General features: G+C 39.7%; 1 protein-coding gene across 16 annotated transcripts in view; it reads left to right on the top strand.

The window, feature by feature from the left end:
• Nucleotides 1–3,240, top strand: part of CD44 (CD44 molecule (IN blood group)) — a 64,795-nt gene extending 61,555 nt beyond the window's left edge. For all 16 annotated transcript variants that reach the window (XM_075094366.1, XM_075094372.1, XM_075094369.1 and 13 more), the window contains one exon: nt 317–3,240. In XM_075094366.1, the coding sequence (XP_074950467.1) occupies nt 317–533 (217 nt within the window). In that variant the 3' untranslated portion in view covers nt 534–3,240. The remainder of the gene's footprint in view (nt 1–316) is intronic.
• The last annotated feature ends 14,739 nt before the right edge of the window (nt 3,241–17,979 follow it).

Below are 17,979 nucleotides of genomic sequence, written 5' to 3'. Positions count from 1 at the left end.
ATTCATAAATGTGGATGTATCCAAATGTGAGAAAATCTTTTTTCCAGCTTTCAGAAATTAATGTTATTCTTGCCCGTAGTAACAATAGATACAAATAAGTGAGCTCCTGCCAAATTTAATGCATATAATGGTTATAATGCTTTCAGAAATAAAATATGCAATATGGAGAAACTTTACACTTGGCATTGTATAAGTCTGCCCTGGCAGACACAAGTTTCATCTCCAAGCACCTTTTTCTAAATATTGACTTTCAATTTTTTTCTTATTTCTGCTAGTCTCCATTTATAGTGTTTATTTTCTTTTTATTTCTTTCTAGATGTGGGCAGAAGAAAAAGCTAGTGATTAACAATGGTAAAGGAGCAGTGGAGGACAGGAAGACAAGTGGATTAAATGGAGATGCCAGCAAATCACAAGAAATGGTGCACTTGGTTCATAAAGAACAGTCAAATGACCGAACAGGAGCATGTGATGAATTCTTGACCATTAATGAAACACAAAATCATCAGGAGCTTGACATGAAGACTGGAGTGTAATGGTACCAAGTTGCCAAGTGGATCAGAGCTGGGGAAATCAAAATCACATGGAACTTGGACAGGAATTCACAGATGCACTGTGCTACTGATATTATTTGAACATAATTAAACATAAGTTTTATTCATTTTTAATCACTTTAAAATGATGTCTGAGTTACAAAAATGAAATTTACTTTCCAAAATAAGCCCCCAAGAGTTGCAAAATGTTTTCAGTTCCCAGTTCATACACAAAGGACACTCACAGTGTCCTGGGTGTTAGGAGGGATACAAGTTTACATCACTGTTCCCCAGCTGGAGGGTCTTCACTGTGCGGAGCTACAGAAGTATCCAGTCATTCCATCTTACAGGCATTTCAGGTACTAAACTTGCCATGGCACAAGAGTAAGCGAGGAACAAATGTCAAGAGCAAAAATCAAGTTTAAACCAAAAAGGCTACACGATGTCTAAAACATCTGAATCCGTCAGAAATGCCTACCAGCCAGGAAAAGCGGTAGGTACATTCAGAGTCTGCCAGTTTAAACAAAAAGTGACATTTTAATGGATTGGTCTGCAATGAGGGAAACCCGGAGGACAAAATTTATTTATCTGTATTTTTAAATGTCTACCAGCATAGAGCAAGTCTTCTTGGGAGGGGGAATGAAGAGATGAAAATATGAGCTGATACATAATAAACGTCTATAGTTTATTATCCTGGCGATCTGTACAGTTATCCTTGAGTTTTAGAGGTGTTCATTGCTCTTCCCCCTCCCTCCTTCATTGGTCACAGTTTGTGCATGTTTTTAATGAGTCTGTTAGTTAGGATAATGAATAAAACAGAACGACCCCAGCTCTATCACACATGCACAGATCAAGCAAATGGAGATCATTAGGGAAGATGACAGTGTTTTACTCCAGAAGACTAGGTCTCTATCTTCTTCTGCTGCATTTTACTTAGTAAAACCTTTTTCCCCTATAACTATTATGTTATACCAGTTTGCTGATATCTTAAAAGTTGTCTTTCTGTGATCTCGCTCACTTCCTCTGAGTTCTACTTCGACCCCGTTTTCCCTCTGCTTTTTAAAAATACCAAAAGAAACATTGCTTGCTTATTGGTACCAGAAGTTCAAATTCTACAGAAAAGATCAAGGAAAATTAAAGGAAATCCTCCCAGCTATGTAATATAGCAAAATAGCTGCAGCTGCATTGTTATATGCTTTTGTTTTGTCCTTATGTGTCTGTTATGTAAAGTATTTGTATTAAGCTATGATGCTGTGCATTATATAGATATGAATTGTCAGAAAGAAAATTATTTACTACCAGTGGTCTGTGCCATTTTTAAGAAAGCGTATTGGAATGCAGGGAGAATGATGACTTCTAATTGGGCTGCTTCAAAAAAGATGCAAGAAAAACAGTCTAAAGCAATTGCAGTCTTTGTCAGCTGTGGGATGGGCAGTGTCCTGTAGCAGGGTTATTCAAGTGTTCCTGTTCACTGACCATAGCACCTGTCTTTCAAACTGTTCTGCTAAAGCATATTATTTTATGTTCTCCATCTGAAGCAATTTGGAGGATGAGTGTTCAGCTTGCTAAATACTAACATTAGCAAGCACTGATCTTTACTGGAACATAAAGCACAAGACTGTTGATTATATTTCTCAGTCACAGCCCTCCAGCAGTTTCCCGTGTGTTTCTTCAAGTCGCTCGGTGCCCTAGTATCTGCCGGCAGATCTCCTCAGGGGCAATTTATGCCTGGGCAAAAGTTCCCAAGATGAGGTGTGATTTTAAAGTACGCATAGGATGTTTCCTGACTTTATGTAGATCAGCACGTCTCATCTATGAACAGTCACACAGCTTGTGGTCCAAAGGTAAACAAGCCGAAGCTAATGGGGTCAAGGTGATTTACACTATCAGTATTTGTGGCCTGCTGGCAAACTTCTCAGCCCTTTCATGTATTTTAATACTGAACTGTGTAGTGGGAAGCCTGTTGACTCTGTGCATTGATTTTTTTTTTTTATTTCCTGTAATATTTTTAAGCAAGCTTTTCTATTTGCCATTATAAATCAAAATAATCTGTTAAAGGCTGTGTTTTAATTTATGTTATGTACTCATTTCACTAAGTATGGTGATCCAGAGTAGGAATTATTCCTCTCTTTATATCCTGGCTGAATATAGGTCTCAATCAAAAGGAGATATTTCAATGTCTTGGAGGCTAAATTTTTCTTAAAAAAAAAAAGAAAAAGGCACATTATTCATCTCCCTATTCAGATGTTTAATGGAGAAATCCACAATCTCCTTCTTAATTATCTATAAATTAGCTATAAATGCATGGAAAACACTGGTTATCTTCTTTTTATATTTTTAAATAGGGAAATGCTCAAGTTCTCTTTACAGAGGCAATGCCATTATTTTATATATGATGATTATTTTTAGATTATGCCATGTGATTCATGTGTAATCAAGTTTCATCATAGTTTCAAAACTAGATGGCCATTTCATGTGTAATATAGTACATATTTTTATTAATCTTGATTTTATTATTTGAGGGGTTATTTGTTGTGTGTATGTATGTTTTATATAAAGCACTTGATATTTGCGTATTTATTGAACAGATTAAGCAGAATGAAAGAAAATATAATCTCTAAATTGTAACTAGGAATAGTATTGCTAAAACCACATTGAACTGTAAAATAAGCTTCCAAAAATAAACTTGATTCCACACTGAGGGTAAAAAGTAAGACCGGCATTATTAGTGGGAGAGAAGTATTCAGCAGGATAACCACGTTTAGTACTGGTGAGACAGGGGTCATTTTTTCGGCTTGCAAATTCTAAGCCGGGCTTAGCTGAATGCTGTGTGACTTTGTCTGCTCTGCCAGCCTCCCATAGGCTCCCCAGATGTTCTGGGAGTTAGTGATTAACTCAGCTTCCCCCTGGAAGCAGACAACTTGTTCCAATTTAAGATCAACTCAGTAAGTTCTTGAAGACTATTCCTTGCTCACTGAACCAATGGCATTTGGGTGAGCGCAGTGCCCAGCAAGATCCAGCCCTTCCTTCAGGGTGCTGACAGACAAACTGTGTCTTGGTCTATCCTTGGTACCTGGGAAGAATGAGCACCTCTCCTAAAAATGCTGAGAATACCAGGCTGGACCTACAACAGACCCCATGGTCAGCTTGTTTTATTCCTTTGTCTCAGTTTTAAATAAATGTAATCCAGACCATATCTCTCATGGAAATACTGTCTAAAGCAGTAAGCATATTTAAAAGAAGGGGTTTATGTTTTATGAGAATGTAATATTTTCATCAAACAATCTGGGGTGATTGGTTCAACTTCATTTTCTTGAAGATCTTACAAGGAATGTTTGATTAAAGCAGAGAAAGGGTATGTGGCCATCATGTCTACCTGCATGGAGGTTTCCACAGCATCAGTTCCGAAATCATATTTCTGCACAATGTTTTTCACATGATAGGGATGACTTTTGTGTGTCCTTTGTCAACAACAACAACAGCTTCCATACTGAGCAGTTTGGAGCAGGTTGCCTGGAATATCATTAGGTGACAATTACCAAGTGTCTCTTTAGCACATAGAAACAATGCTGGCCAGGGACAGAGGTCAGTATGTCATCCTGGTTAGGACTGGTCCTAATTACTCTTTCTGTAGATGACGGATAGAGATTAAATCCTCTGACAACTGTGTTCTTCCTCAGGATACACAGATGCCAGGATATTTTGTAAGCCTGCAGTTAATTATGCTATATTAGGCCATTCATCAATTATTATTTCTTATCCTTATTAAACAATTCAAGGTTCTGACTTCTCTGGTTGCAAGAGATTTGATCAAATACAAACCCTTTGGGTAACCACAGGTACTGACTAGTTTTCCTCTGGGGAGGTGAAAAAGACAAAAAGTTGGCAGGAAGAGCGCTGCGCTGGGCTCTTCCTTGGGGTGCAGTTCCAGCTGTGTGAGAGTGGGTAAAAAAAGTCTCATTCCTTACAGGGGACAGACAAGAATTGTGCAAAGGTGTTTTGGGGGTGGGAAGCTGTGGGGATTAGGGATGGAGGGAAAATGCAGTTGCTGGGAGAGGAGGTAAAAGGAGAGTGAAATTTCTGTGCCACTACTGGGAAAGCCCCTTCAATGCCCCATGGCTTTGGCAATTCTGTGGTTCACAGCTCCAAATGGAAAAAAGAATTGGCCTTTTCCTGTGAACACCCCCACCTCCATGCCACCCCTTATATTCACCACCTCATTTGCAAGCTGATTTCGAATAATTTTCCTCTGGTAGCTTATTTTTCATTCTTACTATGCCATGCTGCGTGTGGCATCCACCAACACTGTGCTGAGAGCAAGCAGTTGTGATGACGCGAAATGAGAGGCAAAGGGCAAATTTAGCAAAGATGAGCAACAGTGGCCTTCATACAGCATAGAGACTGCACTCTCTATTCCCTGGTTCACCCATTTGGATTAAGGTCAGCAAAGGCAAGATTTCGAGAACATTTCTTGCTCATCTTCCTGTTTTTAAACTACCAGACTTACATGGATCTTCACATAGGTCAAATGTGCTGCTGCACAGTTTTTGAAAAGTTGAAATCAAAGTGAATCCATCATCAAAGAAGCCCTCCTCAAGGGAGCTGATTATTGTTGAAGTGCAAGTAAAGCAGAGGTAGTGAAAGCTTTACATATGCTTTAAATACAGCCTTCTTTCAGTTTTGTCTGGATGGTTCCAGCAAGCATTAGAAAGGTTTTGACCGAGCGACAGCTTCGAGGAGTCTCACACTTTTTATTAAAACTTCTTAGTTTACAGGCAAAAGGGTTTCAGATGAAACTGTTTTCATACATTCTCTGCCACACAATCTGTCGTTCATTTTATCTTTTCTTTCAGAAAAAAAAATATTAAAATGATGAAGTTTTGGGTCAAAACAAGTCCACAAAGACTGTCAAATGAGAAGATGACTATTTGTTGTTTTCAGAACTAGACATAGTTTTAGCTACTTTTAATATCCCAGATAGAAGATCTAGCTGTTCAAAAATGCTTTTTTTTTAATATTCACCATGCCTAATATGTCACATAGCTTTCCTTTTATACTAAAATGAAATTTTTACAAGTAATTTATTTCCCATTGCAAAAAATGTCTGTAAATTTACAGTAATATACAAGTTGTTAAGTCAAATAAGAACTGAGATAAATTTAAGTGCATGTATCACAAAATCCCTCAAGCATTTTTTAGCATATTTGGGAAAAATCTCACTCTGAAACACCCACCTAACTCAGACTTTAGCTCAACAGCAGCTTTCTTCTGCTGCTGAAGCTGAGGCAAGAGGCTGCCTTGTAAGCAATGCCAAAGGCACAGCTGAAGTTAGGGGCATGTAGGCTGGCAGCGGGAAATCAGCATATGGCTCATAGGCAGTGGAGGCTCTATACACCAAACAGGTTCCAGGTCTGCTCAGTTAGTCCTAAAGTCCTTCAAACTCCCAGAGCAATCCAGGACAGAGGAGGATGTGATAAGGCATGTTCCACCTCTTCTCCAGAGGCTGTGTTTTGCAGCCGGCAGCTGAAAGCTGTCCCTCAGGCAATTGTGTTAGGGTGGGGTCAGCTTTAATGCCCATACACTAGCCCTATGTTGCAGTGTGTAAATGGCTTACAGCAGAGTTTTAGCTTTAAATCTTAATTTACTTGCAGCCATTGGTGTACATCTGGCTTCTAGCACCACATAGTCAAAGGGGTTGGTTTTGTTTTTTTTTTTAAAAAAAAGGAAAAGCTTAGATCATTTTCAGTGACCACATTTCCCTCACATGCATCAAGACGCCATGCTTTCATTTTACCCAGAACAAACAGTAATAAACTGGGTATGTTTTGACTTGTGATTGGATGTTAAGTCTGAGTTTATATTCACCACTTTTTAACAGCCTACTCTTTTTAATAACAAGCATCTGGTTCAGGGCTGCTGCTGCAGATTGCTGGCAGCCCCCTCACCATCGCTAGCTCAGACAGACAGTTTTCAGCAGCTTTCAGCCTGAGCCTGTAAGATGAGTTTTTCTAAGATGAGCCCACAATAGCTGAGCCCTGAGCCCTGTATCCAAGACACAGTGATCTCAGCTGACAGCAGTCCAACAAAGGGGAGAAAAGTCTTCGTGTGAGTGCTCTGATACTAGCCTTACAGCAAATCGCTAGAAAAAGTATGTTGGGTTCTTTTTCCTTTTTGGTCGACAAATGAGTCACTGTTATTGCTTTGTTCAAGCACTGGCAGCATATGTTTAAATGCTGCCTGTCTGTACCCTAGTGTGCAAGTACATGGGGTTTGTTTTACTGTAAATCTGTTTTATGATCATCCACTCAATTAAGCAAGTTTTGTTTTGCAGCAGTAGGTCATCAGATTCACCAGTGGAAACAAGTTTATAGTTATTGGGTACTTCCCTGCAGTTCTTTTGTGGTTCGTTTTCTAGTTAATATTTCTTTCATTCATCAGAAGAAAGTCTGACATGAACTCTAGCCAAGGGTGCCTGGTTGTTCAGCTAGTGACAAAACCAAGCTTACCTTTTGTTCAAGGGTGACTCTCCACCCCACCCCGTCCTGCCCCACACAGAGGACAGGTATAAAGCCTATCTGTTGGGTATGTGCCAGTCAAAAATGGGAGAAACTAGGTTCAGAGGCAGCTCAGAACCAGCTTGTTGTTGATTAACTGCAAAGGTGCAGGTCTTCCTTAGGGAGCCTTTTTTTTAGAGGAATCTTCATTCTTATGGAAAAGTGCTTTCAAAAGACATTGCTAAAAAGTAAGCTAGGAAAGCTTATTTGATTGTGACAATTTAGCTAATACTGGTAATCTAGGTGAAACAGTGGAATGAATTTTGAGTGAATTTCCTAGCCCGGACCATCTTCTTTCCCCTTCACAGATTTGGGGGTCAGCTGCCTTTTCTCGCTTGCACATCTCCATGGCAACATTTCTCAAGTGGTGTCCGTGGACCACAGGAGAGCGAGCCATGGAGCACCTCTGGGCACCCCAGTAAGAAAACAGCCAAATGGAGGTAGATCAGTCTTACAAACAACTACAGGAAGGGCAAACGTATTTTTAGTTCAGTCACAAGTGCGAATGAACAGCACACCACGGTGAAAGACAGACCCTAGGTTGCTTTTCTAAATACTTGTCCTTGTACTACAGAAGCGCCATAAACAGTGTGAGGCCTTGTTCCTCTGGATCCCACCCCTGCAAGTTTCGGTGGGCAGCAGTCAGCTTTGTAATTTATCTGTCTACGCAGGCACATTTTGCTTATCGCTGCAGAACCTGCCTGACTTGCTAATGCCACCACCACCACCACCACCACAAGACCCAATCTTGCATGCAATCTAGTTTCCTTCCTGTGTCTGCTGTAGCAGCGGAGTGCTTTGGTTGCATGCTGTCCCCGCAAGACAGCAGACAGCCACCCGCTGAGGCTGTGCTCAGGGGAGCTACAGCAGCGCAGTGGCACTAAACCCTGCTGGGGTATTTGTACATTCTTGCAGTATAAATGCTTGCTGCAAATACAAGTGCTTGCTTGCTAGCCCAACTGATTGCCATTTTAAATGTTGTTTTCCTCCTAAAGCACTGGAAGTTGGGGCCACCTGTTTCTTTCATATCTTTGTCGTGTTTACATGTATTATCTAATGCAAAAGAGAAGACTGAGGTTTAGCAGCCCTGAAGTGTTCGCTTGGTTTTTCTTTCAGGCTTGAGGGGGGTTATAGAAGTATCTCTTGATATGGGCCAATGATTCATGCCTCACTATTTTTATAGCGCCTTATAGCAGATGCATTCCTGTGGAGAGGGACGGATTCTAGATACAAATACACTCCTGAAATAATCTTCTCCTCTAAGGCTGAGGAAATGGAGAAAGAGGGGCACACAGGGGGCTTGCAAGGGCTTAGAGAATCAGCCTTTGGGCTATGTATTTTCAAAAAAGTATGTACTTGCTTCATATAATTGCTGAATTGGCTCCTGCATGGGCTGTTGGTTTTTTTTTTTAGGTCATTCTTGCAGAAACATTGCTTTGAAAACAGCAACAAACATAGGTCACAGTGTTGAGCCTTTCATTTCAAATGTTTTGGCATGATGTGTAACAAAACAATAACCATCTTTTATGGAAGGAATTTGAACGTACACAGTGCACGTGTACATGCAAATACGTGAGTGATGGAGAACCCTGAGCACAACAAACCACAGGGGGGGAATTTTACATCAGCAGCGTGCATTTATTAACAATGCTTGTTGATGAGGGCAGATCAGGATGTTTCTGCCTCTGGCTGAAAGCAGCAACGTGGTGCAGAAACAGCAGCAGATAGCTGGGGCCCCAGATTTATCTTTTGCCCAATGATCTTCCTAGTGCCGCATTAAGACTTGGTTCGTTACTGACTCAGAGGGCAGCTTGCCAGCTGAAGTGCTGCCAAAGCCACTTCCTGCCATGCCTGGATTTTCTTTGGAAACTTCTCAAGTGGATGCTGGCTTCAGTTAGATTACTAAGAAGTAAGCCCAGGGTTGTGCAGACTGTTAAACCTCACAACCTGGGTTTCGGTTATGTGTCTTGATCACGCAACCGTCATTATGCTATTTCCGTAACGTGTGCTGCTCTGAGCATAAATGTTAGAGCTTTCTCTCCATACTTAGCAACTTCCAGTCCTCTGAGACATGACTCACTCCATGAGCATCTCTTAATTCATGTATTAAATAGAGCTGATTTCTTTACAAAGAAGTCCAGGGGTTCAGCTACAGACTTTATTTTTTTTTTTTTTTTAAAGTCTATGAGGAAGAGATTTATTTTTTAGCAGTCAGGGGAGAGAAGTAGGTTTCTAAAGCAACTGGAACCATTGCATTGTATCCTCCTACACCTCTAACTGTTGGTAGTGCATCCTGACCTGTGTGACAAACGAGCTCAGTCACAGCTGGCACCCTGGAATACTCAGAGGATACAGTGAGGGGAGAGATTTCTAACACTGGCAAAGTCAGCTCCATCTTCTACCCTGTCTACAGTTTTCAGAACAGGCAGCTTCTCATATCAGACTGCTTTACCTAAATTCCTACCCAAAGCCTTCCCATATTGAGCCCAGGCTGACATTAAAGCTCACAGACATAAGCCATGAAAATTATGAATTGACATTTATTGATGATATGTACATAAGAGGTACAACACTTAGTGAAATATTATATTCATGACTACTTCCAGTATAGAAAGAATTTCTAGTTTGTTTTATACATGAAAGTTACAGAAATCAGTTCACACCATAAGAAAGCATTAAAAGCAAATGACTACCGATCATTGTAAGGAGGAGAGGATCTGAACTACAAAAATAGTCTCAGTCTACGAGGCATTCCAACTACAATATACAAGAACAGAGCCCAGAGTTGGGAGAAACTTTACCGTCTGCATTCATTAGTTTTCAAAGAAACTGTGCTATAGATACTGTACAGTATGTAATTTCAAAAACTGGGGAAATTTTTGAGTGTAAGGAAAAGATGAACCTTATCGCTCTTCCTTTTTACCCTTTTTACATGAAACATCTCAAAACATTCCAGCTCGTGCCTGGTCACTTTTACAAGGGGGCAAGGGATGATGAATAGGCAGTGCACGGTACTGTAGTGCACAATTCATACTGAAGCACTGGAATGGGACTTACCAAGCAGGATACTTCCTATGCTTTGGGGCCTGACTTTGATCTCTTTCCGCTTACTGGGGATGATTATATTTATGAGCTCCAGGCCCAGGGTATTCAGGAATGAACCAGCTTCTTGCTGTCCCAAGCTCTTTCAGAACCACTTTGAGATTTTGCTCCAGAAAGGTCTTATTTTTCTCACAGATCTGAACTGTAGCCCTGATTTCAGGAGATTTTTGCCACTGACTCTATAGTGCATGTATCTGTTTTATGATCAGACATACTTTTTGTAAATAACAGGCCTGTACAACAACCACAGAAGCTTGAGAAGCATTTAGCTTCACATTTAATTTCCAATAACTATCAATATCCTTTTTTAACAATGAAAGAAACAGTGCACCTTCACCCATCAGTGTATTTGTCTTTCTCAGGGACTGTTCCTGCCAAGGGGCTGAAGCAGAGGTTTCTGCTTTGACTTCTCAGGCACTCTGGAGGCAACCGGCAGCCCCTTGGTGCCTGCAGCCTTGCCGTCACAGCCGTGTGACTGCACCTGCTTTGCTGGCGTCTGTGGTCAAGGAGGAACTGGAAGTGACTCAGAGGGATCCTGTGATGCCACGACGTGACTAAGGGCTGAATGACAGTGCAATAAGAATCAAAAGCAGCCAGGGCTTCCAGAGGGAATGCAGTTAGATGGATTTACCCTTATTCATTGTGCCAACTTAAACAGTGGCTTACTAAATTTCTGGTGATAAGGAGTCCCAACATTTCAAACAAACAAGAAGAAAACAAAACAGAAACTAATCATTCTAGGTGAACATTAATTCTTAATGTCATAACAGCTGCATTCACAAGGCAGCAAATCTATACTGGGATCACATTCGTGCACTGCCAGGGAACTATGCACATGCAGGTACTAACACATACCACATTGGCTAGATAGCTGAAAACTAAAAATAACATATTTACAATAAGTTGGCTGCATACATAATTCTGAATCTTATCAGACCAGGATACTCCATAATAGACAGATAAAGCAGTTACTAAGCTGTGGAACCTAATCAGTTGAACAGCCAAAAGGAAACAAATCCAGATACAAATGAAAAATAGAAAGTAGAACAACATTTTAAAAGACAGTCTAATTTTCTACTGTGGCTCAATACACAGAAACCAATTAAATTAAATTAAAGCACTGCTACTCATACTGTATACACCATTTCACTGAAATTACATGTTGATAGCTACATTATCTACACTAAGTGCAGAGAGGCACCGGACATCATGCTTCAACAAAATGTCAAAACTGGTATCAATAAGGTTTTACAGCTATTAGGAACTCAGCACTACTCTACCTGCGGTTCATGTTAAGATAATACCTGGTACATCCAATTTAAAATACAAGAATGAGATTAAAACACAAGTGTATATCCACACAGTTCCTACATGCACATCTACTAGAAATTCAGTCTCCAAAACCTCAGCAGAATAACATGGCCCCATAGATTTCTGAATAATTGAAGAGATACCCAGTATCAGTCACACTGGGACAGCAGTACTTGCTGTTCAATGTTTTCTTTGTTTTGAATCACAGTCAAAGAGCTAGTAGGCCATAAAAGCTTTTTTGCTATATAACTGATATGAATATTTATATTAATTTATTTTTATTCCTCTAAAAACAGTACCTCATTAATCAAATACGAATTATTATAGCCATGGCCTTAATGCCAACGGGTATTTGCCTAATGGGAACAGATGACCATAATAGAGAAGCAACTCTCAGTTGTCCTGGTCAAAAAATATAGTGTTTGTTCTCTTTAAAATACGTAAGAAAGCAGGAGGTATTTGTACAGATGCTACCCAATTACAGTGGTCCCATGGTGGTTCTGTTGGTCCCTTTTCAAGAAGGTACAGGTAGGTGGCCAAATCATGAATTCTATCCGCAGGCCGAACTCATATACACTGGATTGTAGCAAGATGGACTGCATATCTGATAACATATTTTTTGCCCACCCAGATCTCTTGTTTTCTATAAACTGTATTCTGAGTCAGTCAATTATACATGATCAGATCCTAAGAAAGAATTGCAGGATTTGGCAAAGGTAACACCTGGAAAAATGACAAAAATGAGGGACGATTGCCCAAGACAGTTAATCTAGAAGATTGTTCAGATTGTAGTAACATTGTTCCATAATGAACTGCAGCATTTAAGGACATCTTGATATTCCTGTTTGCTTCTTGCATTTTGTGCTTTGTTTATAATTCATCACTAAACATAACACAAAAATATTTCATTGATCCTAAATGTTATAAGAAAACTGGTTTTGTTCTAAGGTACAGATCACCTTTAAAGGATTATCCCCCTACCTTATACAGTCATATAGAAAACATTGTAAGAAAATATTAGTGTGTCTGTAAATTACAGATACTATGTAATTTAATTCAGTCTACACTGTAGTTTCCAGAGAACAAGTACAAACTCCTAAAACCTGTATTAATAACTAAATCAGTATTGAGCATATAATATTTAACAATATAAATACATATGCATCTTTTTCTCATGCATTCTACAAGCTAGAGTTCACACCAGATCATAGGAAATGGGATATATTTAAGAAAGGAACAGGATATGTTTGATGGAAGTATACGCAATTACCTTTAAGAAGGAAGGACAACCTGTAGTACACAAGAACTCACACACCCATAGAGAACACCAACATGGATATGCTATAATCTACAGTACTGACTGCAAAATCCATTTGTAAACACAGTTTGCGTACAGTCTTTGAAAAACTGTAGAAAAATAATAGAAAAGAAGGATACAAAAATCCCTGCAAACTATACTATTTATGTACAAAGCAATATACAGGTAGCAGACAATCCAGGTTGTGTGATGCTGTCTATGACAGTTTCCCTTCGTGTAATGGTATGCGCCACAGAGCATCATCAAAAACAATTGCAGAACTCCTGAATTTTGAAAAATAAGACTAGAAGGATTGGACACTCTGGCATCGATGAGCACTGACTCTGCAGCAGAACATACTTAGAACTGAAAGGGGATCAAATGTTGGGTGAAGTGAGAAATCTCACAAGTCTTCTTGCCTCCCCAAATCTTGCATTAGCCTGTTGGTTATTTCCATCCTGGACTAGTAGAAACCTACTCAGTGGCTCAGTCATATGCTCTACGTTTTTCTAATGTTTGGAGCCTGGGTTTTCCATAAGATTCATAGTTGCAACTGCACAACCAACTTATCTGTTAGGATTTGTATCAACTTGGTAGTGGGAAGTCATCAGGTTTCCCCTGAGCAGGGGCAGATGTCTCTGGGATGGTGGGCACATGAGAGGAATGGTTCCTCAGAGCCTTGTGCAAGGGAGCCCGCTCATACAAGAAGTAAAAGAATTACCAGCACCCGGGCATCAGCAGCGGTTTGACTCATTTATAGCAGCAGATTTCAATTTAACATCAAACATGATCAGGAGGAAAAAATGAGAGAGGCACCCACTGTACAGGCTGTACCCAGGCACTGTTGCTGGGGACTTTACAAGGAGTCCTGCCTTAGGTGTCTAGAACTGCAGAGTGTGCTTTGTCTGAGGACCACGGATAGACACAGCCTTGGTGTCTATGTGGGAAGAAAGATCAATGACTTTGGAAAGAATATACACTAAATATATTGTTTCAGGTAAATTATGAGCAAGAACATAACACTTTCAAAAATAACATGGCGAAGCTGAACAATTTGTTTACAGCTGGACTGCCTTCTTTGACACTTCGGCATTGCAATTCTTTTTTGGGGGTTTTGGGGTTGGTTTTTTTTTTCAGTACTTGAAGCTACACTCTACACATCATTAGACAGACAAAGGAAATGTGGTAAATATTTTTCCTTCAAAGTCATCAATGTGATGGGAGAGAAGAAAATAACCCATCTTCCCGAGACTGCTTTCTGCTGGGAACAGGAGCTTCTACATCATCTTAAATGGTGAATTATAGCTGAGGTGAATTGTCCCAAGGGACTATGCATGTATCATAATAACTAATATGAAAAATATATTAATTGTGGCCTTCAAAATCACAGTAATAAAATCAGCAATAGTCATCTGGCTCATAACAGAATAATATTACAGTACGTTTCTATAAAGTGCCCTTACTTATCTTTCTGTAAATTAATTCAAATGCAGCAATAAAAATAGATGAGTGGAACCTAGTGAAATGAAAACCAGTTATACCTTTACATCGCCACAGAAGGATTCTTCTGAGCCTGGTACTAAAGCTCAGAGCCTTTTTGAAGGTAATTACAGAATTGAATGTCAGAGGTGAGGTTTAATACTGCCTATGGTCTTGGGGATTTGTGCGATTGCTGCTGTGTTGCTACAAGGCTGCAACAACACAAGTGAAGGCAAGAAAGCAAAGAAAATCCAGGCAGTTGCCAGAATAAATTTGTTCAAACACCATTGCTGAAGCTTCTCAGATGAACAGTCTGCTCTTCTGAGTATCTACTGCTGGAAATCTAATGACCCTGGGAGCGATGGAAAACAAATCAGAAATCTATATTACTTGTACATTTTAAAGTGGCATGAAGTTTGGAATTCCATGTGCTCTGAGAAAGAAATAGAGATCAGCTGTATCTCAGGGAAGAAATGGAAAAAACTGTAACGGTAGTGATCCTTATTTTTGTGCTGAGTTTTAAATTCATCGCTGGACTTGTAACATAGAAAAAATCAGGCAAAAAAGAAGCATCTTGGCAGAAATCAACGTCATTATAAATTGCAGACAAAGACTTTTGCCTAGGATGGGATTGTGAAATGTCTTATAACTTAATGGAGACAGGAAGAGACTTGACCTTTCCAGGAAGCCCGTGACTCCCATAGATTTCAGTAGGGCTTTTACATAGTGAGAATATTGCATGCACAGGGTTTACTACAGCAAACACAGTTTTTCAAAGACATACTGAGTTTCTCACTGATTCAAAAGGAAAGAGCACATCCCATAATATGGTTCAAATGGCTTATCCCCCATGTATTTGAAACACCTTCATGTACAAGATCCACACATGTTTCTTACAGTGCTGGTGCAGTCTTTGTCTTTTAAGCGAAGTAATGAAGAAACAAATTCAGGAGCAAAGTGCTCCACCTCTTCTGTAGTTTTAAGGGTCAGTGTGCTTTACTTTCAGTGAACAGATATTAAGAGAATGCTGACCTAGCTTCAGCAGTAAATGCATAAAGCAAATGCATAAGCGTGTACTTAATTAAGCATGCAATTAGCTGAGTCTTTGCCTGGTCTAGACTTTTCCATGTGTCAGTGTGCTGTCAGCAATCCAAAGGGCAAAGGATATCAGTCGCACAGACAAGGGTGGGGGAATTGACAGAGCAGTAAATGAGATGAATCTAGAAAAAAAAATGTTAATTTGTTTAGGAGCTACACAGAAAACAATCACTTTCCATTGTGCTTTTCCTTTAACTTTGCCACCCCGGCACTGCGAACAAATACCAAAGATTTGCCAGATGCAAATCAATGCATCAACACTCCTAGTGCAACTATAAAGAGACTGGCCAGTAACCAGCACTGCCTGCTGAAATGTGAAGCTTGTATTAGCTGAAGTGGCTGGTCCCTGGGTTATTTTCTGTTTATTTAGTTAAGTAGCAACCCAGCCTCATGTGGAATGAGCAAATAGTTAAATGAAAGCCAAGAGTGAGTTACATTTTCCCAGAGAAATGGAAAGCTTTTTGATGGTTAAATACAGTGCTGCGCTGGAGTAACACTGCCTTAAATATTCAGTCAGCCTAAAAGCAGAGGAGTATACCAAAAACAACAGTTCTCCTTCTCCCACATCCACATTTAAATAGAGAAATACCATCATAATTATCTTTTGAAACATCCCTGAGTTACTGTATCTACAGAATTACTATTTTAAAATCACAGTCTGCTATTATAGTCCTATCAAAAGACCCAAATTTATTCTCCCTATGTGGGTGGGGTTTCTCTAGCGTCTCATTCCTTCCTCCCCTAGTCTCCTCCCGAAGAAGCACTCTTCAAAGGACAATATGTCCCAAGTGGGAAGTGTAAGCATATTCTAAGTGTTTCTCAATATGTAATTTTGTTGAGCTGCCTAGTCACATGTTGCTGGCATTCCTATTTGTTTCCAACTGCTAAACAATTTCAAATGACGACTAAAAGCGTATGGACGAGTTTTCTAAAGCTACTTTCAAGGCAAGCAATTGCTGTGGCCACACTTAAGAAACTGCTACAGTGAAGAGGATAGAAACTCATCTATTAATGGGTGAGCTGTGCCATGATATGGCTCAAGAATGCTGCGTATAAATGGGGTAAACACTGCCTGTTATTCTTGGATATAACTACGACCCAAGCCACGGCAAATTTCACTCGATGTGAGCCAGCACCCTCAGAGTAGGGAACATTTTAGATTACCTACGCACCATTCCAGGCACATTTCTGGCACATAACCTAGTAGTAAAAATGTTTTTGAATGCAAATTGGGAGAAGCAGCAGCTAGCTATAGGTTAGCTCTGGATATGTTAATACCAATGACTCAAGAAAAGAGAAGGCAACCTGCCTACTACTACTCTGAATATCCTACAATTCCATCCCTCACAAAAAAATCCTTAAGATGCTTCAGGAGGCCCCTGGAAAAGGTCTCCACCTCTAAAACATGTTACAGGCCTACAGAATTCACAGTGGTTCATTATTGGTTAAATTATATAGGCCATTCTGCTTAGAATTGCAGCCACGGCATGCAAGTGAGGCCAAAAATACAATGGCAAGAAAAATATTCCACAACAACAAATACTTAAATGAGGGATACTCTGACAATGGAGTTGATCTTGCACATCATTAATCATGCAAGTAGATTGGCTGGCTCAGGTCTGTGTGCATTTTCAGAGATATTTACCTGAATGCAGATGAGCAAAGGCAGATTATATTTAGACTTAATAGCTTCTACAGAGTCAAATGCCACTGTACAGTTAAACACATTATTCCTGTTTAAACCCATGACAGGTCTGAGCACAGACACTGAATGGCTCTTTCTGTAAATGTTTCAACTCTGTTTTCTGCCATTTTTAAGTTCACTGTATGCTCATATTCTGATCCGTTCTGGAACCTCTGAGAGCTCCTCCAAAAATTGCACAAAGCTTGTTCTGAGGGTAGAGAACAGCTTGCTATAGAACATTTCTAATAGTATAATGTCATTCACCACTGTCTTAAAATTGCTGAGTATTAACAGACACCTTTAAAACCACTTCACAGGGTGATTATTGTGACTGTAATTTCTTCTGACAGGATGAGTCAGCTATACCATGTTGACAAAATACCGTCTCATTAATTCAGATGCCATGTGCTCTAAGAAACATTTCTTTGACAGTAAAGAGTTACATGAATTGTTACTCTGCAAAAAAGAGAGTGAAAGAGATGTATATTCAATGTACTGGTCTAAATCCTGAAATTCTAGTTTATTCTTCACTCAGTCCTAACTCTGGCCAAATTCTATTAACCTTATATGGAATTTGGCTTCGCAACAAATTCAGGATTTAGCCATTCTCTGAATTATGACATACACTTCAAAGACGGGTTTCACTTCATACCAAATGCTACTGACGATCACATTCAAAACCACTCAATTTCTTAGAGTAATGGATTAGAAGTTGTTTATAGCTCATTATCAAGTACCCAATCACGACATCTGTGATCAGCCTTAGTAGTACCTTACTTGAGCAGTCCCATGCACATGAGGAATCCCTCTGACATCAGTGGAGCAGGGTGAATAGTAGGGTGCTATCTAATTTGATTAAGAATGGCATAACGGATCCCATGGTATTTTGTACATCAGGCATAGATTTAGTGAAGGAACTACCAC

This window comes from Phalacrocorax aristotelis, chromosome 5, assembly GCF_949628215.1.
Source record: "Phalacrocorax aristotelis chromosome 5, bGulAri2.1, whole genome shotgun sequence".
Classification (NCBI taxonomy): domain Eukaryota; kingdom Metazoa; phylum Chordata; class Aves; order Suliformes; family Phalacrocoracidae; genus Phalacrocorax; species Phalacrocorax aristotelis.
This window is presented reverse-complemented; position numbering and strand designations above follow the sequence as displayed.